The 23821-nt window shown below is 42.5% G+C and overlaps 1 protein-coding gene across 2 annotated transcripts; it reads left to right on the forward strand.

The window, feature by feature from the left end:
- The first annotated feature begins 6301 nt into the window (after positions 1-6301).
- pdcd4a (programmed cell death 4a) lies at positions 6302-22485 on the forward strand. 2 transcript variants are annotated; one of them, XM_053417923.1, is made up of 11 exons: positions 6302-6780; positions 12822-13133; positions 13457-13554; positions 15308-15421; positions 15802-16023; positions 16624-16721; positions 18088-18202; positions 19562-19669; positions 20145-20255; positions 20366-20505; positions 21302-22485. In XM_053417923.1, the coding sequence occupies exons 1-11, from the start codon at positions 6735-6737 to the stop codon at positions 21351-21353; spliced, it is 1416 nt and encodes a 471-aa protein (XP_053273898.1). In that variant the 5' UTR covers positions 6302-6734; the 3' UTR covers positions 21354-22485. The 2 variants fall into 2 exon arrangements, with proteins under 2 accessions (XP_053273898.1, XP_053273899.1); XM_053417924.1 differs by lacking the exon at positions 6302-6780 and adding an exon at positions 10696-10750.
- Positions 22486-23821: the final 1336 nt, after the last annotated feature.

The raw sequence follows: 23821 nt of genomic DNA on the forward strand, positions 1-23821 counted from the left end.
ATTTTTTATCGCATGTTGCTCGACTGAAAGAGTCTGGAAAAGGCGACGCCAAGTGGCAGACGTGGGCTTTGAGACGACACTTGAAATGTGATGTTTGTCTTTGAGAGCGTATACCTCCGCCAAAGCTCATTGGCCACTTTATCACCCAAATGCATATTGAGATCAGATTCATACACCATGTAGACAGAAGGTTTTCTGCAAACTTTTTACATTAAACACTGGCAAAATATCCATCCTCTGACACCTTAACGTACAGTAACTAAATAAAGATCAGCCCCTACCAATACTTATTTTGATTCGCTATCCAGATCTTCATAGATGTTAGCACTCTATATCACATGTCTGATTTTTTTACATAAAGATCTCTATGAAAAACACTTTTAGAAGTGTTAAAGAAAGAGGAAAGAAATCCTTGATCCACACCACAATGTAATGGTTTCCTTCCCTGATCCATACAAAATCCTTTCATGGAAATCCATCCTGTGGTTTTTGTGTAATGCTCTTAATTAAAAAACATAACACAGAAGAAAACATGATGTCATTGGCGGAGGTAAAAAAAAACTGAAGTTGTAAAAGCATGAAATGAGGGTTTACAGTCGCCGCCAGTTTGAGGCTTTTATTTTGAAAACTGCTGTGACTAATCTGAGACTGTTTTTCTCTAGGCGTGTCCTGGTTTGTATATAAAACCACTGGTCGGTTGATATTCCAGTCACACGGCGTGTGCCACTCACGTCTCTGCCTGTTGGCGGAGCGTGAAACCTTTTGATTGATGCTCTGTGTATGTGCCGGGATGACGTGAGGGCTGGTCTCAGTGCTGCTTAGCAGGAGCAGCACGTGTTCTCTTGTGATTGATCCTCAGTACAAAATGTCCTGGAGAATAGATCGAGTGTCAGAGAGAGGAGGGGAGCATGTCTGTCCGGCTGTGGTTTGTCTTAGGTGTCTCCGTAGCTCAATGGTTCGAGGCCACTCGGTTGTGTCCTTGGCTCAGTGGGACGATGCCTTGCCTGAAGGTTTCGAGTCATTTGTAGTTCTGCGGGCGGGAAACGGCAATTCTTCTCCGCGGTACCTTTTATTGGTCAAAGACAAATCATGTGTGTCCAGGGAGTGGAAGTAGGTTGTGTTGCAGGTTGTGTTGCAGTTTGTCATCTGGATCTTCTCTGTTCGAGGCTCTTGTGACTCACAGAGGTGACAAATCAGCAGAAAAGCCTTTGGGCTGCTGTCCATGTTTTTAGCTTTAGCTCAAAGAAAGGACACAATTTTCACTTTCATTAGTCTAGAGGGGTTTTTTAAGATCCAAGTATATGGTGCCTGGATGAAAATAGACTTTCTGTTCGGCATACAGTAGTTTTTAATGCTGCTATGTGAATGTGTGTGTTTTCTGTAAATTGTGTGTAGTCGTACATCCAACGTTTTTTCTAGCAGTGCTTACGGCAGTCTCTTTATAAAATATACGCAGTACACGTGAGACTTGCAAAAATAGTATTTAGCAATAGTGTTCACACTTTTTTCCTTATTCTAGTCAATGCTGGTTGATAGGAAATGGACTGTTGTGAAAAAAGACATTTACCTCTTCATTATGAATCCGTGAGCTGTGCCGGGCAGAGGCCCTCGATTGTACATAACACAGCGGGGTCTTTTATTGAAATGCCTTTGGCTTAAGGTTTCTCCCAAGTGCGAACTCAGATCGTCCGGTTTTACCTTCGACCTGGTTTGTGTCTCTCATGGATGATCATTACGTTTGAGTCACATGGCCACACATTTGTATTTTGGAAGTAGCTGCGAGTTTCAGAAAAAATCCTGAGGATGAAGAAGTTAGCAAGAACTTAAACCCTTATTTTATTTGTATGGCATTAACTGAAAATTAGTTTTCGATATTTCTGAGTAATTTATTACTTTCATAAAAAAATAATGCTTTTATCTGGCACTGACATTATATGTAAATTAATAATAATAATGTAATTCTGTTGGCTGTAATGTTAAGGAGCAAAACGATTGTATTTGGTAAGAAATTAAAACACTAATTTGAAGGAAATGGCTCCATAAACCCTAAAAATATTCTTGTATGCAAATGATCTAAATAGTCTTTGATTTACTGCTTTAAGTTTTATCTTTAGCTAAAAGGCGGAATTAAGTAAAGCTGAATCAAACAGTATATGAAAGTAAAAGTACTGTATAATTAAGAGATCATGTATACTAGAAAAACACATTGTGATAATTACTCATATTGGTTTTTGTTGTGTAGTTTTGTAGTGCACAACACTCACTGGCTTTTATGAATTTGTATAGTATCTTTAAATCTACGTGTTTTGGCCCTACGTGGTCTAACAAGGTCATACATGGTAAAACCAATGTTTGTGTAGGAAACATCCAAGGTAGGAAATAAAGTTGTGTAAAAAAATCCACATATCTGTTATTTTGCGCTGGACACTTATGCAAAGCAGAACAGAAAAGTTGATGACTCTGAAAGTTTCATTACGACGATCATTTGAAAAACACATATTCCGCTCTGTGACTTGAATGCAACACGAGATTCACAAACCGGAGCCAGTTTTACCCCGACTCTGATTTCACGTAGAAGCCAAACTGAGTTCAGTGTCTGTGGAGTTGGTTAAGTGTGAACGGAGAAAACACCCCGACCCTCCCCCCCGTTTCCACAGTGAAGGCCAAGGCCTGATACTAGACTGTTACCTCGCTGAGTTTTGACTGCAAAGGACTGTTTACTTTTCCTTGTCGAGATAGTATCTACTCTATATTTGTACTGACGTTATTTTGTAATGCCAAGAACTGATGAGCGGAAGAAATAAAAACAACAACAACAACACAACGCACAGAGAGGCCACACTCTCGGCTGAACTAGTTTGCAAAGGAACCGACAAAACATGAAAAACCTGCTGTGGCGGGAAAACTCAAGGCTGTTTGTGACACTTCTCCTTCTTACTCCTGCAGCGACCGGGAAGCACCGGATTTATAGCCGTATCTGTACGTGATCGTGTGTGGAATAGTTCCCATTAATATTACTACAACATGTGGTGTTCTTTGAGGGTATCTTTGTGCAATTCTACCTGCAGCTCTTCAGTGTGCTACGTGTGGGGGAGTTATCGCCCGCCGCGTGTTGTGGTGCTGTTGAATCATTGTCGCTTATTATGAGGCCAAAGTCGAGTGTCGTTGGAATTCGTTGACATGATATGTGTCGATATAAACACCTAAACATTTTTCTGTCATCATGTGTATCAAGTTGATTTTGTATACTGGTGTATACCTTAGAGATTTCTATTGCGCACTCTGACGTAAAAAACAATGCCATGCTCTCACATTTTTAGATATACATCTAAATATATATATGTTTGGTTTCACATGTTTTGGTGCTTTTTTTTTTTTAAATGGTGGGGTTTTTAGGTTTCTTCCATTTGAGTTTTTTTTTTATTGATGCTCTTTTCTGCCATGTTGAAAAATGACATCTGCTTTTATTCAACAAAAACTGTGGATTTTGTGTCAAAATAAACGATTACAAGTGCTAACGAACACGTTTCTGTTCTTTTCTGAATATTTTACACACGTTTAGTTGGAGCTGCCGGACGTACCAGCAGTGTGCCGCTTTGAAACACGAATAATGAATAACTTTTATTCACCCACTCATGGGAAGCAGCTACTGTCACACTCAGGGTGAATCAGAAGGCCACACTCGCTGTGAAAGCTTCACTGGTTATCAGGTGTAAACCACAAGAGAAAGAAGAACAATATGAAACCTGTGATTATCTCTAAGGGGCGGATGTGTTGGGTGCTGACGTCCAAAACATGTATTAATGTTATTTGAATTTCACATTTCATACAGAGGGAGACTCAATGGGCTTTAGAGGAAACCATAGAAAACACTAATCAGATAGAAATAAACAAATAGACACTCCACTCTCCACAATAACGTAACCTTAGAGACACCATTAAAGCTCACATACACACACACTACTGTACAAACTACTAAAAACATGAGAGAAATTAAATTTGTAAACAAGCAGCAAATCTAATCTATTCCATTCCGGCAGCCAGTGACGTGTTTTCAGTACAGGTGTGACATTCTTTTTTCTTAAACTGCCACTAAGCACCTGGATGCAGCATTCTGATGAGCCCTGTCAAAGTGCATCACAGTAATCTAATCTGCTGGAGATAAATGCATGGGTCATTCTTTCAGAGTCAGACCTGAGACAGGAAGCTCGTAAGTTTGTGAATGTTTTTAAAAGGTGGAGAACTCTAGAGAAAAGATAAATGTCTAAGAACAGTGGCAGTCTTTTGTTAGTGCAGACAAACAGATCATGCTTGTTATGTATCACTGGCATTGACCAGTCCTTTCCTTTCTTATTGTTCTTCTCAAATTCAGTAATTTGCTGCCCCAACAGAAGTGTTACTAAAGCTCACCAAAGCTGGATGATACCGATCAGTCACAGCAGACATTTTACTTGTGTCGCCAAAACTCCAGAGGCCACAAAAGCTCTGAAATGAACTCTAATTTTGATCAATGTAACAGTACACTTGTTCAGAATAATGTTTGACTAAACTGCTAAATCCCCTCACATGACAAGGGCCTTTAAGGTGGGTCCTGCTTTATTTCCTGAGGCTCAAAATCCAATTTAAAGAGCGTAACATGAGTTTGCATGTTGCATAAGAAGACACAGGTGCAGGTTAACTTGGGGGCTTTCCATGTAAACACAGCAAGCTCTGTGCTCCCCAAAATGGTGGTACTCTATAGGTATCACCTCCTTAATTTTTCCACGATTGATGGAAACACACACAATTTATCAAAAGGTGGAAGAGTTGAAGGATCAGTGCTCTGATATGTTATAGTGGGCCAGCTACTGTGATGTGATCAACCCCAAGAAGAACCAACGTAAAAAGTTATTTAAAAAAACAAAGACACAGGAAATGGTTAAGACATGTATATTTCCCTCTGATATTGATAAATACATTACACCGAGTGCTGTAATGAACTGCAAGCTAAGATGCATGGGTTACAGCGCCATCGAGTGGTGTGACTTCGACATGTGCAGCAAGTTGATTTGAAAATAATGCATAAAGGATTTGTTTTTCTGTAGGTATGCGACATGCAACTATATGCACAAGATCCACCACTGTGCTCAACTAAAGTACAATTATAATGTTATCAACGCAAAACCCCAGATCGCAGCAAAACGATTTATTTTCAAGTAAAACAAATGAACAAACCAGTGAGTTGAATAAGCTCAACTTGTAAATAGAGGAAGCATTGCTTTGAACTGGGTGAGGCTGAAACCACAGGACTGGGTGGAACACACAAACATCTGTTCGCACCACCTCCAGTTTTCCGTTCATCCAGCAGCCACTGCATCGGGCAGCCACCACTGTACAGTACATACTGTATATGGGCCATTAAAGAGGCTGGAAACCAATTGACTCTGTTAAACTGATCCAAGCTGATTCAAATTGATGCAATTAATCGTAATTAATAAAAACATTTCTCAACAAAGTACAAACACAATACTTCGTAGCCATGAGCACATGAACACATAACTGTGATGGAAAAGAACACACTGTCATCGTATACTTTTTTTTGCTGATATCAATTTATAAATAATAGTATTGTTCACAGATACAGATCAAATGTTATGCAATTAATGTAAATTTATAAAAAAAACATTTCTGAACATTAAAAAGTATATAAAAAAAACAATAGTACAAAGAAATCCAGTTAAAGTTGCTTATTATACCTGTACAAGTATAAATCTAAGCAGGCTGTATTTACTGTACATTATACAAACGTAGTACTGTCATAACATTCACGTACCTTGTGATATATGCATCCTGTACATAATGATTCACCCATATATGTAACCTTTATGTTATGGATCCATATTAGATTGAGCATCTTTGCACAACTGCACTATTGTCCTCTGGTGAAAATGACGTCATAAGTAGTAGTTAAATATGTATTGTCCTTCCATTGCACTACTGTCTGGTACAGTAAACATAGGAGACAAATTCCTAGTATGTGTACTCTATGTACACTGTACACTATGTACATGGTAAATCAAGCTCATTCTAAATATTTGTATCTCGGTATCTTCCCTCTGTTAATCTGTATAACAGGCAAAACGGTTCTGGAGTATTCAACGTAAATATTTGTGTGTTTTGTTGAGAAAAACATCGGAAAGGACATTTGACAGAAGGTTGTCTTTTCCTCCTGCTCTGTGATTGGTCAGGGTGGACCAGCACCCACCCCCTGCCCGGACCACTCCCCTTGCGCGCTCGCTCCACGTGACTCCTGTGTGCTCGCTCCTGCAAAGTTAAATACAGACTTTGTTTATCCGCAGACTGTTTGTTCGAATGCTCTCTGACTAGTTCACCTGCTTTCCTGCAAACCTGCCCTGGGTCCTCGCGCTCTGCACCTCCCGACGCAGAGGAGAGACTTGCATTTCCTTCTCTGGACATTTTGCAAATTCATTTCTTCTTCTTCTTGTGTTTTTTTTTGTTCTCCTCAGCTGAGACTGAGCTGCACGAAGGAGCGGGGTCAGGGTTGTTGTTGTTGTTTTTTTTTCTCGACCCCTTCCTCCATCTTTAGTTTAAAGACTTTATTTTTATAAATCATTTCTGGATCCGGCTGGTTTGTGTTTATTTTCGTTGGGGCTGCAGAGAGAGAGAAAGAAAGAGAGAGAGAGAACCGAGAGGGATCTTCTTCTTTTAACCGAGCACTTGAGGCGGAGAGAACCATGGCGACCGAAGTGGATACGTGGCCCGCCTCTCAGCAAGCCGAGGGTGAGTGCATGAACTCGGCCGTGCCTTGCGTCGCCTGCCCGGGCCGCAGAGGCCGATGCTCCGGGTGGCGGAGCTCCCCCAGCTCCGCCATCCATTGTCCCTGCATGGGATGGGCTGCAGCCACGCTCCACCATGTGCTCCCTTTAAACCCCCAACACACACACACTCTGCTTTACACACACAGACACACACACGCATGATCGATGCAACACACACACATTGAAGCATCGACGCACTTCAACCAGAACCAAAACCCCGTTTTGCATTTTGACGCTTTCTTTTTTTATAATTTTTTTGCCGCTTCGTCGCGATTGTTTTGTTGTTGAGCTGCTTTCACGTTTAACCCTTTCGCGTTTGTGATTGGACGAGGACACGACGCTTACTTCCGCCTTGACGAGCCCGTGTGCAATGCGCGATCACACAATGTTCTGGTGTGTTTTTGTGTATCTTCTTCGACGCGAAGGCACGACGCAGATCGAGCTGTTTGGTTTCCTGTTCACCTCTTTTACGATATCACACTTCCTCAATCTCATACATGTGCAGACATGGCCCTGTCGTGTTCTATTATTCTGCAGGTTCCAACCGTTTTTATTTAATGCACGAGACATTTGATAACATTTTCCTGCAGAAAATCTGACACTATTGTTGTTTTTGTCGTATGTTGCACGCTTGCAGAACAAATTGAGCACAAAGCAAATAAAAACAGGATGTGATTTTTGGTTAAGCCGCACCAGCGTCCATGTTTACCTCGACCTACGTGTCCCACACACACCGCCCCCCCCCCCCCCCCCCCCCCCGATGTAAATGATACTGTGATTTACGTCTATGTTTTGCCTGTGTCTCCTTGTCTGTCTGTCTCTGAGCCTGACAGTGACGTAGCCATGTATAGCCCCATTATAAGAGCCAATGGGAGCAGCCTCCTTACATAACCACGGCTGCTGCTGTATTTAAAGGTTACATAAGAAATGTATAGTGTAGCTGGGTAAACAGCAGGTTGTGAGAATTCACAAGTTCAAGCTCAATAAAACCTGGATTTGAGTTTAAATATGAAAAACACTTGCAGCTGATTCACCTTAGGTTGTACAGAGGAGGGGGGGGGGGGGGGTCTGTGCATGTGAGACACCACATGGTTTGTTGTGTGTGTGTGTGTGTGTGTGTGTGTGTGTGTGTGTGTGTGTGTGTGTGTGTGTGTGTGTGTGTGTGTGTGTGTGTGTGTGTGTGTGTGTGTGTGTGTGTGTGTGTGTGTGTGTGTGTGTGTGTGTGTGTGTGTGTGTGTGAGAAAACGGCACAGATGGCTTCTCCTTGTGAACTTCACTGGCCTTTCTCAAGGAGGCACGGCCATGCTTGATCGAGCAGCCTCTGTTGATGGGGTTCACACACACACACACACACAAGCACGCTGTCAAATAGTCTATTGTCTGAGCTGATGAGGAAAGAAAGAGGAAAACAAACCCCCAATACGTTGTGGGTCAGACGTGAAGCCGGACTCACACAACAACATGGGATTTGACATAGTGGATCACGCTTGTTATCAAACATTGTCAGTCATTCAAGATTCAAAACTTTATTTCCAGAATCAAAAAAGTTGACTGGAATTTGTCTTTCTGAGAAAATAGAATAGTAAATGTTAAAAACCAGTGTTAACTTCCAGGCTTGTAACAATTCTTCATTAAATTATCTAACCTGAGCAATTCCCAATCTTTTTCAAGGCAACAGAATTGATTCATTTTGCTTCAATTTTCACATTTCATCAATTGATTTATCTACCAAATAACAGATCAATTCCCACAGTTTAATAATGACTTAAAAAGTGTATAATTTTTTTATTTATTTAAAGGACGGGAGAAGCATGACGTGGGAAGGGAGCGGCAAAGGACCTGGTTTGAACCGCACCTGGGGTGCTCGAATTTCAGGACACGCCAAAAAGTGAACTGAGCTTGGTGTCGGTTCTGTTTCAGGGGAGAATGTGTTGTGGGTATTTAGTCTTGATATAAAACTCGAATGATCTGCACGGCCTGTGTCAGGTTTTGTTCAACACAGAGGCGAGTTGTGTTGTTGTGATTGCCCAGTAGGTGCAGATTTATTGCCTTGTGTCAAGCCACACCTCTGAGAACATTTCAATAACTCCCTTGGTAAATAAATGCATTAAGTGCACAGAAGAAACCCGCAGCCTTAAACCTGAAGCCTTCTCTCGCTTCATGGTTCCTGGCCTTACATTTTTTTGCTAACCCCTCCCCCCACCCGACATGCATTCATTAACACATTTACATCAAGTCCTCGAGTTGGGAAACTGAACCCCACCTGTGTAGCGTGGTGTTTCACAGTGCACCAGTGGAGGTGATTTAAAATAATTTAAAAAAAACACGTTGTCAGACTCTCGGCCGTTTATCTGAGTTGCTCTAATCTCTGGAACGCACGTCCCCCTCACACTATCTGGGTTATTGCTCTGTGACTAGTACACAGGGTGACTCAAGAAGCACAGTTAGTTTTTCTGCCACTGCTTTAATAAAAAACAAAAACACTTGCACCACGTGGCAACACCTTTTGTTTGACAAATGTGTGTGTGTGTGTGGTGTGTTCGTGGTATATGCCGTAGCCGTGCTTATATATATATATATATATATATATATATATATATATATATATATATATATATATATATATAAGCACAAATCCCCACATGCACACGTGTAGGCAACACTTCTGAGACAAGTTTTTTACAAGCAAAACTCAACTGGAGTCTCCTCTCATAGAACTAAATGACAGTTAAACCCTCGATACATCCACACCCTTCTCTTTTCCCTCTGATAGATAATCACCACAGGGCCACGTACGGGGGGGGGGGGGGGGGGGGGGGGGGTGCTCAATTTATGTCTCCTGCATCAATGTGCAGATGCTTGATTTTAGAGTACAGTGGAAAGAAAGCAAAAGATAGTCACTCATTACCTCTCCCGAGGACATTATGTCTCCTACACTGGAATTACATGTGGTTTCATAGGGGCATAGGCTTTTTGTCAGCAGCTGTATGTGCTAAATGGAGCTAGAAACCTGTATCAACTACCGATATGTAACTGAGAAACGTAATTTGACCTTAGCTATAAAGCTTGTTTTGATTTAAGGGCACTATATGGTCTACAGAGGGCAATTCGAGCTGGACCTATATTTAACCAGATTGTTCAAATGAGAGTTTCAGGGCAGCACTGCAATTTCATAAAGTAGAATAAAGACGAGAAGAAAATACAATTCAAAATGTCGTCTTTTCTTTTTTTGCAAACCGACGAGCTCAACAGGATTGTCGGTCCGTGCACGTCAGATTAGCCACCTCTGCCCTCCTAACTACAACCAAGAGGGCCAGCTGAAGTTAATACAGTGGATAAGTTGCTGGCAGCCTGGGATTTGCTGCAATATAGTTCTTTAAGTTGCACAGGGATTTAAAAGGCTCTGTTCATTTCCTCCACTTTCTGACCGGTGCCAACGCAAAGCAGATTCAGACGAGATGAAATTCAAAACAAATGGCCTCTGCTTTTAAACACCGGGCTGCAGCCGTTCAGGACAGATCCTCTCCAGACGTGTATAGAAGCACTGTGCCACAAACTGTTAATGGACTTTGGATTACGTCTACTATCTTTGACTTCCCTGGCCAAAATACACATTTTAGGATTACACAGACATTTTTCACAGACACGTGTTGACTCCTGCTTCACTGTGAAATCTACTCCCGGTGGTGAATACGCACCGAGGGCTTCACGTTTCTGTCGTAGGCTTTGTGTTGCTATAACACATTTGTGAGAGTTACAGACAGGACAATCATTTTCTAGTGTCAAACTCGCACATGCATCATTGTGCACAGAGTGAAGCAGCAGGAAGAAAAACTATTTCTTGAGTGGACTGGCTGCATTTGACAGACTCTCCCAGGAATTCTGACAATTCATGGTTGTGGGTTTGAAAACTAGATCCACCTCTAGGGGAGGTATGTAAGAATCTGTGCTCTACTGACCACCTTCTCAGTCATACAACATGTCAACTTCACCAATACTTCAAGCTAAACCTGTCAACACTGCAGCTCAGGCTCTCTGGCTGTGGAAAGCTCCCACGCAGCTTGTAGAGCAGAGGTTGTCCGTGGACCCGTGTGTCTTAACTACGGGGGCGGTTTATAATATTTGGTTTGTTGTTAATTTCTTTGTCGGCCGGTTGAAGATGACTGTGTGAGTTTGCTGCAGCAGCTTTACGGGGTCGGTGACACACAGACCTGCCTCTGTTGAGTAGACTACTGCTCTTTCAGCAGCAGCTACAGTGCAGCTCGGCATTACAGCGGCACATGATCCGTGCCATGTTGGAAAAAAAAAGTGTATTTTATCGAGCTCGTTTTGCAACTCTCCTCTCGGCGAACGCCTCAGACTTTTTTCCCTTCCTGCTCTTTTCCAGTTGGCCGGCCGCGTGTTTGGCTTGCAGCCATTGGTTAGTTCCTGATATACAGCGCTGGCAGGCCTTGTGGCCCACATGAGGGGAAGGGAGGCGGAGTCCGGAGGACGAGGTGACACATGGTCGGTTGTTTACGGATTTTTGAAAGCCATGGGTGTGGTGCTATCCGTCTTCAACAGGTTAATGCAGGGAGGTGTCCTGCGACTCGCTCAGATCAGCCTCCCTCTAATTCGCCCTTTGCACAGCTTGAACCGACTGAACTCGGCAAAAAAGTTTGAGCACATTAAAAAAGTTGTTTGCAACAGAAGTACGATGGAAACTTTGACCTGCGGTTGCTGACGATCTTCAGATAGTTGGTTTTATCTGTGGCTCGGACATTATTCCCCCCCCCCCCCCCCCCCCCCCCCCCCCACCTCCCCCCTGTGTGTTTTCCATAATACTGTTATCTATAGGGCCACAACTTTTCAAACTGCCATGAGGACACATGTATAAGTGGAGCTCAGTATTCATTACACCCTCACGCATTCCTCCTCCACCCGCTGCTGCTTTCCTTCTCTCCTTCAGCCTCTTGCCGTCATGTGACCCCCCCCCCCCCCCCCCTTCGTGGACCCAACCAGGCCATATGTAGTCAGGTCCACGCTGGCTGCCGGGGACAGATCGCGAGAATGCAGAGGAATGAAAAGATACTGGTGTCAGCATTTCTGCAGCATGTGTTCCCCTTTGCTCCCTCCCTCCCTCCTTCTCTCCTTCTCTCTCTCCTCCCATTCCTGCAAATACACTCCAGTACTACTTGTTGTTGTTGTTGTTGTTATAATTCTTTCTCCCCACTTACAAGAAACGGATCCCTAAAGCTAGTACTTAATTCTACTCACCAAATACAATTACCTTAAGTTGCTTGACACATTGATCCATATTACATCTAACACAGTGTGTGTGTGAGTGTGCGTGTTGGTGAGTGTGCTCCCTGTTGTGTCGCATTTGACCTGGTGTGTAAAGCACCTGACACATGGCGGTGGCTGTAGCACACGCAGTCACTCAGCGTTGTTTTTTTTACGCTGAGTTGAAGTCTCCTGAACCAACACTGGATACAAGTGTTGTGTTTGCAGTGCAGGTAAATCTAAGCCAACCAATCACACTAGTTTAAACTTTGTGCTGCAGAGAAAACTTTCTGCCATAATATTTGTTCAGAAATGAAATCTTCTTTTTCCACCAGAAGCTTTCTCTATGGTCAGTTGAGCCACTTTAAACAATCTACAATCTGGAGCTTGCGCCCGAACTCGAATTATGTCTCGGTCAGAAAAACTGGTTCGACTCTTCATCACTTTGCGGCTCTACCCCTTTTGTGTGGGGGTTGGGGTGGGATATCATGACCAATAAAACCAACCAAAACATTGTGACCACCATATAAATATATACAAATCTAAGCTTCTCTATTTTTGTGTAGGATTAAGGTTAAACTAGAAACCGTTTCCCTAAATGTTTGCAAGTGGAACCCCGAGCACAAGCAAGCTTATTCCCTCGTTTTGCGTTCAGATGATGAAGATGAGGATGGTGTGAACTCAATGTGCAGTAAATGTTTCCTCAACTACAAATCCACTGCTCCATCTCTCTGATCACAGGCTTGTTCTCTTTCGACGGAAACCTGGCCCACGCCAACCATCCCCGCAGCCGCGACGAGGAGGACGAGGAGGACCTGATGATCGAGGCCGAGCTGAACGGCAACTGGACGCCGCAGGAGAAGGCGCTGCACGAGGCGCGGCTCAAAGCCAAGGCCAAGCGTCGCGTGCGCAAGTCGTCCCGCAACTCCACCAGCGAGTCCTTCTCCGAGTCGGGAGACGCGGCAGGAGGCGACCCCAACAGTCCCAAAGGCAAAGTCAACGCCAACGACCGCAAATCCAGGACGGGCAAGGGCAGAGGTCTGCCAAAGAAAGGTACAGGTTGTTCTCACAGGGATTGAGGCAGAGGGAAATTTCACTTTGATGAGCTTGATTCATGTTAAATATTTTAAGTTGGACAAGTTGAAACCATTGATATATAATTAACAGTCATAGTAAGCTTGTCTCTGGTCATGAAATGGTGAGAAGTGTCTTTAGTTTGTATTTACACCTGCTGATTGTTGACAGTGACAATCAGTTTGGCTGAAAACCTTGTGTGTTTCATGACCTGCATTTCATCAGCTGTTCAAACTGCGTTGTGGGAAATGAATCTGAAGCGAGCTCCGCTTATCTTTGGTTTGTTTACTGGTTGTCTGCAGGTGGGGCTGGTGGGAAAGGAGTGTGGGGGGCTGCTGGGATGGTTTATGAAGACGAGGAGCCTGATTTGAAGGACCCCAACTATGATGAATTTGCTCAGGTGAGTGAGTGTGGGACAGACTGTGGGAGGTCATAACGATCTGAAAACTTATTTTCACACAACAAAGATAGGCATATATTCGAATTCTAAATCTTTGTTTGTATTTTAGTTTTTTTTTATTTATATTATATATAATACATTTGCTATCTATGATAAAGTTTATGGTAAACTGTAAAATATTAGCCTCAATTCAATTTCTTTGTGCATTCATTCATTATATTCTTACATAACAACTTCTTAGGATCATTACCATTTTCATATATGTATCGGCTGATATATAAGTGTTGAAAATTTTAAATCCCCAAAATTGGTCTCAACATCAACTCCCATAAATAGACATGGCTCTAGTGGGGATGACAACACCATTTATTTTCAGTATTGAAGAATAAATCTTTCAATATTTTTCTCATTAAGTTGTATTGGTATAAAATGTGTAGGTATATAAAATGAGAGGATGCAATCTGTAGAGCGCTTGTTTTTTCTGATCGATGATTTTAAAGATTCATTTTATTTTCATAAAAGATGGTGATTCTTTTTTGCGTCAGTCTGACAGATTCTTTTAACTTGATATAATCTGTCTCTGGTGCCAACCCCTTAAATACTGATGCCGCTCAGCCAACATGTTGTTTTTCCACTGAATGAGCAGCTCAGGTTAGTTTATCTCAGTTGTTGTTGGTCAGACGTGTTGTTTTCAGCAGCTTTTTGTTCCACAGGGGCCCACTGATCTGATCTGAGCTCGGTTGTGTCGCACCTTTTATTTCTTGTGTCAAACAAATGTGCTGATGTTGAGGCTGCTGCTGGGACGCTCCGCACATACAAGAGGCTTCACCCTGTAAACAATATGACTATCAACTCACCCATGTAGAGAATATATTGTTTTCTTATCTTGGGGAGCATATGATCAATGGACCAGGTTTTGTAATTTGTACTGGATTGTTTGAGTTTTGAAACCCCAGGGCCACAGCTCATTAAAAAAACATGCTTACATGATGGTTTCACCCAGATGGCCCCGTCCCATCACAATCAACTGTGTTTTCAATCTTTAACCCCGTTATCGAGCCGAATGCTCTTTGGGACGCCGAGTTTGTCTCCTGCTAATGGTCACGCTGACTCAACACAAAGTGGAAATGGAGCCTTTGGGATTTGGCCTTGAGAGCAGTGGAAAGATGTCGGTGTGTTAAGAGGGAACTGGGACAGAGTGGTACCAAAAAAAAAACGACGGGGACATGTGCAGTGGAATTTGAAGCAGCCTGAGGGGCTCACCTGAGCAGAACGCCTCCTCCTGTCCTTTTCAGATTATAAGAAAGGCTTTAGTCTTGTTTGACCGGACCTTGGTCAGGCTATACATGGCTCTTACATGAAGACAAAACATGAAGAATATTGTCTCTACATGTAGAGCAAGGAGAAAGTAAAACAGAAAGTACTTGTGCTGGGATATTATGCTTCTTATTGTTCTCCAGGTGGAGCAACACCCCACCTCAAAAGTAGCCGGACTGGTTTTGACCGACGTACTGGAACAAATACCGACAAGTTCAAATTGTTAGTTTGTTTTGCAGAAGAAAACACCCATAAAACATCCGGATTGTTATATAACTCACAATAATTGACATTTAACTTTTTTTCTCAGGTCATTGAGCTTGAATGTCAGGATCTAGTACTGGATCAATACTGGATTGCTAATAAAAAAGTTGCATCTTGTGCGTCCACTTTGTTGTGCCGGTTACTGATGATGTGTGTTATTGTTCTTGTGCAGGGAGACACGGTTTTTGCAAAGGTGGTGCCAGAAGTGGATGAGAGGGAGCTGGAGAAGATGGTCAACCCGATTGTGCAGGAGTACTTTGAACATGGAGACACAAAGGAAGTCCAGGTACAAGCTTTCAAATCATTTCTTCTTAGATCATTGACCGTATTTGTTAAGCTGCTCTCCGACATCTTCTGGAGTCCAGACATTTTCCATAAGGGCGGAATGTGTGAAAACAAATATCCAAGTCCGTTGCGCTGGACATTTTCCAGTAGTTTTCCTGCCATCCCCCAAGTTAAATGTCTGGAAAAATAGAGTGAACCCATATGAGAATACAGCAGATATCTAGAGTGCCATGGCCAATGCTCTATCCCGCCATGTCCTGACATTTTCTGGAGTTCATGTCTGAATAACGCTTTAGTGAGAGACCATGTAGTTCTGTTAACTGGATGTGATTCCTCCACAATAACCCCTTCATTATTTTTATTTGCCCTCCTTCCGGTCAGATGTTGCTGAAGGGGCTCAACCTGGGCCACCATAAGTACGAGTTCTCCTCCCTGGCCGTGTCCCTGTCCCTGGAGGGCAAGGCGAGCCACAGAGAGCTGACCTCCCGCCTGCTCTCTGACCTGTCAGGCAAGATGCTGTCACAGAGCGAAATGGCCCGAGCCTTCGACAAGACGCTGAAGGAGCTGCCAGACCTCATCCTGGACACACCGGAGGCTCCGCAGGTAGAACAAAGACACTGTTGTGCATAAGCAGCTCATACGAGGCTGGGGACACGCTTCAGTGCTTTACTCACTTTAAAGATTAAGTTCGACACAAAATTAATTTAGTTTTAACTGATTTCAACACTTGAGCTTTTACCACAATCACATTCATTCCTGGTTCAAGTGACTCTGCAGAAGTTGTGTGTATTCATCGGCCTAAGCTTCAAATAACAGCGATGGAAACATGACACCAGGCTAATTTTCCTCCTGTTTCCAAAGCGAGGCTGTGGCCTGCGACTCTGAGGCATTGATGTCTTATAAGGACTTTGCCTCCTCAGTTAAAACATGTTAGTAACTCACACAGATCAAGAATGTGTGTTAGTCAGATAATGTAAATCCGTTTAGAGGCCGAGGGTGGTAAATGTAATTGTGTGGGTCCCCAATCTAATGAATCAAATTAAAGAGGGGGTTTTAAATTGCTCAAAGAAAACAAGTCAATGATGAGACACATGCTTCTATTCTGAAAGGATTGGGTAAAGTGGCACCACGTCTTCATGCCGTTATGCTACACTACAACATGTTGGACTTTAATGTGCGTTACTGGGATGTGTTCTATTTCAGATGCTGGGCCAGTTCATAGCCAGAGCCATCGCGGACCACGTCCTCCCCATGTCTTTTCTGGACTGTTACAAGGGCAAAGTGGACTGTGAGCACGCCAGGTGAGCCAAAAATAATTCACCTCATGTTGTCATTCAAATAAATGTCTTTGTCAGGCGTTTTCAGACATGAAGTCTAGAAAATGTCTAGAAAACTGGGTGCAGATATGTGTGTCTTTCACATATGAATAAAGTAGCTGGAGACTGTTCGGGTCGAACATGTTCGCATCGACAGGACAATGTCCAAAGCATTTCTGACATGAGACGTATCAATTCTTCTGCGGAAATCAGGTGTTTTTGTTCACAGTGCATCCACACCACCATTGGCTCTCATCACTAAAAGCTCCTCATCTTGTTAGACATCTCCAGCTTCTTCTAGGTGCAATAGCATCTCTAATACACCCTGAGATATATGTCTATATTTTTCAGTTTAGTCTCCTTCACGTATTAGAAACGTCATCGAAAGACCCACTCACTGTGAAATGTCCTGCTTTATTCTCACATGGGCTCACTCCTCTCTTTCTGGACATTTCATGAGTGGACTGACAGGAGGACTTCAGGAAAATGTCTCGAGCACCTGACTTTGACATTTGCGTTCCCTCAATCACTCCTTCTGGAAATTTTCTGAGATATGGAATTCTGTGCATATCAAATCGCATCTTACGTCATTTATGTATTAGGGATTGAACAGAGTCTACAGCCCCCTGAGCATCTCCATATTTACATATTTGCAGTATTAAGAACTTTGTGTCTGTGGTGGGATGTCCATGAAATCCTATGTAGTATGTAGTAGGGTATCCCAGAAATCCCTCTTCTTAGCCACACTTTCCAGCCCTTCCTTTAGGCCCCTGTCTGTAAAACATGGTTTACTTTTATCATGACGTAATCAGAGGACACGCTGTCATTCATCAAGTGGATCAGGTTGAGATATTGCTGAGAGCGAAGAAGAAGGAGCATCCACAGTGAGCTGCTAGATGAAGAGCAGCCGGCGACAGGCTGAACACCTCCAACCGACTCGTGTCCGTGCACCTTGCTGTTCACCGCCTGGTGCGATTCACAGAATGAAGGGTTATAACTTCTTTAGCAAAACATTGGTTTGTTTTACTGCAACAACAACAACAACAACAGGTGTTGCTGTATCGACCAGGACTGCAATCTTAAAGATTACCACTTTTTAATGGGCTCTTCCAGTTAATGTCCCAGTAAACATGGAAAACAGATGCAACGAAAACACAATTTGCCATTCCTCCTCTGTGAGTTTAAGAAAGAGCAGATGTGTGGTTGTCAGATAATATTTCCAAAGAACGCAACATCTGTGTAATGTTGTCTTGGTCATTTTGGACCACCATGCTAAATTGGATAATTCACTTTAGTGTTGTAGTAGATGCATTAAAATCACATTGCGGCTGTGGTGTCTTATTTTTTCCAGAGTGGCGTTAGACCGTGCCGCGGTGCTGCTGACCATGAAGAGGGAGATGGTTCGTTTAGATAACGTGTGGGGTGTGGGCGGCGGCCTGAGACCGGTCAAACATCTCGTCAAAGAGGTAAGATCAGTGTCGCACACTTTAAACAAACCCCACCTGCTCGTTCCGCTTCTCTAAATGATTTAATAGATATAATCCCCAGCACCTGAGGTTGAGAACGAGCTGTTCCCTCTTTGTTGACATTATGTAAACAGGAGGCAGAGATGCATGCTGGGTAGAGAGCCACGGGCCAATACGCTGCTATGTTGCTGTGTCAGCAGAGGGCTTTTCTCCCGTGAGAAGTGGGAACGGCAAAAACGAGGGACACACACACACACACACACACACACACACAGTGGCACCACACATGTTCTCTTCTTTGTTTACATTTATTGTTCCAGGATCTTGATTTCTGAAGTGGTTGTGAAATAAGTGGGAGTTTCAAGTCCACACTTTATCAAATTGTTAAGTTACACAACATTTGATAAGGACCACACTCTCATTTCAAAAACATACAGACATACACACGTATGTTTGGAAATGTGCGCGTGATCCGTCATTGTGTGTTCAATTGCGTGGCGTTGTGCATTCCTAAGGAGAGTCAGCCTCTCTCGTCCACTTCTGATTTCCTGGTTAGTCGTGTGTGGCCTCTCTCGCTCACTGCTCGCTCTCTCTTCTGTCTGTTGTTGTCATTTAACTCCTTTAAATTTCTCTCTCCTCCCCTCTGTCCACTGTCCTCACATTGACTCACATTCCTTCAGCTCGGCGAATTAGACCCGGAGTTGACTCAGAAGTGTTGGTTCAGCTCCGAGAGGGTTTCACTTGTTACATTAATCCCGCTTGTCTCAAACCTCAAGTGTGACTAATTGTTCCATAAATAGGTTCAAGTGAAACGGTGCATGCAGCTCAGCAGTTAACCACGCCGAATAAAAAATGAAGCCCAGACCTACAGATTCCAGTGTAGATGCAAACAAGAAGAAATGCTTGAAAGAAGCAGGTTTTTAAACTACTTCTAGAATAGTAAATGGCACTGTGATTGGTTGATTGCATGTAGGGTCCAAACACACCCATGATTAACTAAATCGTCTAAAACATGTGTCTGGCCCAGGGACCTTTTTCCTGCTGTTAATCTGCTAGCAGTGGATTTAGACGCACCCTAAATACTCTTGCACCATTGGCTTTAGTCTGTGGGAGTAGATTGTTGAAGTAGAGAACTTTGAGTTTGGTTAGAGTTAATACATTTCGGTGCACATTTTACTTGAGTCCTTACAACAACAACCCACCATACTGATGGTACAGGTACAAGTCTCCGGCTGTGTTTGATCCAGTCTGCACCTGCACTGTTAATGACCTGGTGTCGTTGTGCAAACAAACCAGGAATCTCAACAGCTTATATTAAAGAATACAACAATGGTCTCATTCAAATGTGTGTTGTTGCAGATGAACCTCCTGCTCAAAGAGTATCTGATATCTGGAGACGAGAAGGAGGCAGATCACTGTCTGAGAGACCTGGAGGTCCCCCACTTCCACCATGAGCTGGTCTACGAGGTACTGTCAACTAACATTGTCTATCTTCCATAACAATGGATTAATGGTCCGTGAGGTTCAGATAGTTCAGTAGAAGTTTTCACTCAAATTTTTGGGGGGGTTGTCATCAAAGTAAAAAAATTAAAATTATTAATAATTATAAATGTGTTGAGAGTGTATATACACTTCTTGTTGTTGTGTAGTTGGGTGCAGTTTATGTTTTACGACCAGTTAAACTATTTTTACAGTTTGCAAAATTTCAGATAAGCTTTTTATTATTTGCCATACAATCATTACAAGATATTTTATGCTGGTGAGTGTGAATGAGAACAGTCGTGTTCAGTCCTTCATCTTCTCCTGAATCCTGGTGTAAAGAATGGCTGCACTGCCACCATGTGGGGAAATGTGCAACTTTCACTACTCTGGATTTGTGTCGGTTGATGCAGAACACGTCCCTTCTCTCTTACACACGATGCCGTTTATCCTTGTTTTTCAGGTTGTGGTGATGGTGCTGGAGTCGAAAGGCGACACAGCCAGTCACATGATGATTAAGCTGCTTCAGTCCTTCTGGAAAACAGGCCTCATCACTGTGGATCAGATGAACAGGGTCAGTCCCTGAATGTAGTGAAATAGTGTCAATAGATTTTAGACTTAAAGTATAAACCTTTATGTGAATCTAATCCTGACTCTTCATATCCATTCTTGTTTTTCATGTAGGGTTTCCAACGTGTTTACGATGAACTCCCTGAAATCAACCTAGATGTGCCACATGCCCACTCCCTCATGGAGACCTTTGTGGACCTCTGCTTCCAGGAGTCCGTCATCACCAAACAGCTGAGGGATGCTTGTCCCGCCAGGTTAGTGATACTTTGATGTTAAGCTCTTCAGAATATAATTTTTCTTGTTAAATCTTATTATTAAGAGTTTCTCAAACACGTGCTTTTTTGGCCTCCAAGCCGGTGGCAAAGGCATCAGATTTTCTGGGTATTGGTCTGTCCATTCCATTCTCGTGAACACGACGGTTCAAGAACATTGTCAGGGAATTTCTTCAAATTTTGAATAAATATTCACTCCGACTCAAAGATAATCCGATTGAGATGTTGGTGGTCAAAGGTCACGGTGGCAGCACAAAAAAAGTTGGGCCTAAATTCAAAGATGAACTGATTCTATTTCAGTGGTTAAAGGTCTCCAGTAAAGGTGACCTCTTATGAGTCTGGGGAAAAAACATATTGACTGAAACCCACTGGTTGGCAAAGGCATTCAACTATAATAAATAATGTAAATTTTAAAAAAATGCTTTGGTGCATAATCATTTCTGGAACCCTCATTAGCGAACACACTTTTTTTGTGCATAAGATGTTGATCTAATTGATAACTCACAAGTATATGATTTAATTTGTAAAAATGAATCCAGCAAATGTTTTAAAACAGCTGGGAAGAATAGTTTTACTGTGGACTTGTATTAGATAGAAGTAGTAGAGGGTGGAGCTTTTGGTGGGGACTATTTAAAGATGGGGATGAATACATATTTGGTGCAGTACTATGTATTTACATCCACATCACATATGTGACTAAACTCAGAATGACTATGAGAAATAGAATGTTATAAGGTATAAACCAGAATCATACCATTATGTATCTTTTCTCCACCAGAGGGCGGAAGCGGTTTGTAAGCGAAGGCGATGGTGGCGTGATCAAGACCTAATGCAGGAAGAGGAAGAGTAGCAGGAGGAGGAAGAGGAGGAGTCATCGCCACAGGTTCTTAACGCCTTGATTCTGCTCCGGCGTGTCCCCCTGACATCAGGCGCACCGGCCGTTTCCTTGTTCCTCTCCTGATAATGTTGTCATTACACAAACCAGCGTTGACGTTCGGTGAAAGTAGACTGAAGAGTGCTCTGGGCGTTCAGTTCCCTTCATCTTGTTACTCACTGTTTTGACATTTTTGTAAGATTATTCTTTGTTTCTGGGGGTTGATGCGCCCCTGTTGCCTTAGTCTTTGTACCTGTTTGTGAAGGAATAATTCAAGTCAGAGCTGCAGAGGACAGACAGACACACACAGACAGACAGACGGGTGGACAGGATGGGTTTTGTGGGAGATTAGCTCGGGTGGTTTGTCTCTTGCTTTGCTTCACCTGTTGCTGCGTCTCTTCATCTTTTTTTGTTCATGTTATGTGCTATAAATGGAACAAAGCACTTAAAAGACAGAGCATACTGTACAGTCAGTGAGCACTTAGTAATTTAGCTCAACAACAAGGAAGTTAAGCTTTTTATTTTCTGCCACAAATGATTTGAGATGATTAGGAACCCCGCGCTTTATACCTTCTGGTTCCAGTGCGTCTATCCATCCCTCATGAACAGTGCTTTTTTGTTCTATTTTTTTCTCTAAGGCAAAATCTTCACTTTGTACAGCACAGCTATGAATGCAACAGGTGTTTGGGCACTGTCTGGGTGTTAAATTGCATAAGGGCAAATATACTTTGGAAGCATTTAATGAAAATAAAAAGACAGTGTGGTTCAATATGTGTAAAGTTAATTGAACAAGCAATATTTTGAGCACTCTCGCCTTTGCTTGCAATTTATGTATCAGCAGCCACATGATCAGCCATGGATTCTGGACAGGTAACCCCACAATATGAAGCCAAACTTGCTCTGGAGAGCAGAAATATCCTGGGTCATCATTAAACTTTGATTTTGTTTAACACGTCTGAAAAGGCAGCCCTGTTCGGTATATTCAGATTGTTTTCTGCAACTGTCGGTAAAAGTTTTACATGTTGACCAAAGTTATAAAATGTGGATAAGAAGTATATTTCATTCATTAAAAAAGGCATCTAAATGAAGACTGTTTTGTTTTTCTTCTGTGCCGACAGTATTTATGAAAGGGGGAGCAGAGATGTGGTTCATCTTGTTTATTTTACCCTAGAATGGATACTGCTCTTGCTGTGTGTACTGATTTCAGTCTTCAATGATACAATTTTATATAACGTAATACCAGTGTTGTGCATGAACGGGACATTTCAATACTTTCTCCTCAGGAGAGACGCTGACTAAATCGAATGCTTTCACCATGTCGTTGCTCAGTGCCCGTAAAATGTCCGCGATTTAGCCTAACCGAAACCAACTAACTAGACTTCGCACTACGTTACCTATCACCCATGGCACACATATGCAGACAAGCAACGTATTCCAAGTGTTTTCTTCTCTGGCCAGGGTCTCGGCTCCGTACCACACAGCTCTATTGAGCCGTATAGTGAATGAATCTGGAATCTTCTCTTAAAAAATATCCCCCCCCCCCCCACTGGGTTATTCTCTAACAATAGGTTTCAACCAGTATCTAAAAGCCAAAAATATAAAAGTAACTTTTAAGTAAGGCTGTCAGATATATGTAGTAAAGTAGAAAATATTTTCTCTGAAGTGTTTATCAAAAGCAGCATAAAATAACACACACACGATAATTTGTCCATCGTGTTAAAGTGCTTAGTTCCAGCTGACCTGGGTTTGAATCCCACTAATTCCCATTTTTAAGCTGGCAATATGTTACACTTAAAATTGGCAGGACTTCTTCTATTAATTGCAAAATATCTTACACTATGTTAATTTAAATTATTTAAACAGGGAAAAATTTAATTAAAAAAAAAAAAAATTCCTGCGCATTGGGCTTCTGCGCAGAATGTGCGCAGTAGGCTTCTGCGCAGAATGTGCGCGCGCAGTTTTTTTTTTTTTTTTCCCATTTAATTTAATTAAAAAAATATATATTTAATTTAATAAAAAAAAATTATATTTAATTTTATATTTAAATTTTTGATATTACATTTCATCATCATTTCTCCGCGCTGGTTCAGGGGTAAATGATGCTGGTCTTCACAGGTGACTGACCTACGCAAGCTTGTAGCCGCCACCCCCCCACAGGAGATTATGTGCTTGTGTGTGTGGCTGCGGCGCTTCCTGATGCCAGACGAATTTAGCCCCGCCCACAACATTTTGGTCGGGCAGTTCGGTCTGGAGTCGCTCCATTGGGAAAAAATTATGGGGCGTGTTTCAACTGACCAGGAAGTAAAATTCCTCTTCGCTCAATTGGATAGACCTACAACCAATCAGAGCAACGTAGTATGTGACGTATGCTAAGCAACGCATTGTGAGTTATTTACTGGGTTCACACCGGACGCTTCAGCGCAG

Source organism: Pleuronectes platessa, chromosome 3 (assembly GCF_947347685.1).
Source record: "Pleuronectes platessa chromosome 3, fPlePla1.1, whole genome shotgun sequence".
NCBI classification, from domain to species: Eukaryota; Metazoa; Chordata; class Actinopteri; order Pleuronectiformes; family Pleuronectidae; genus Pleuronectes; species Pleuronectes platessa.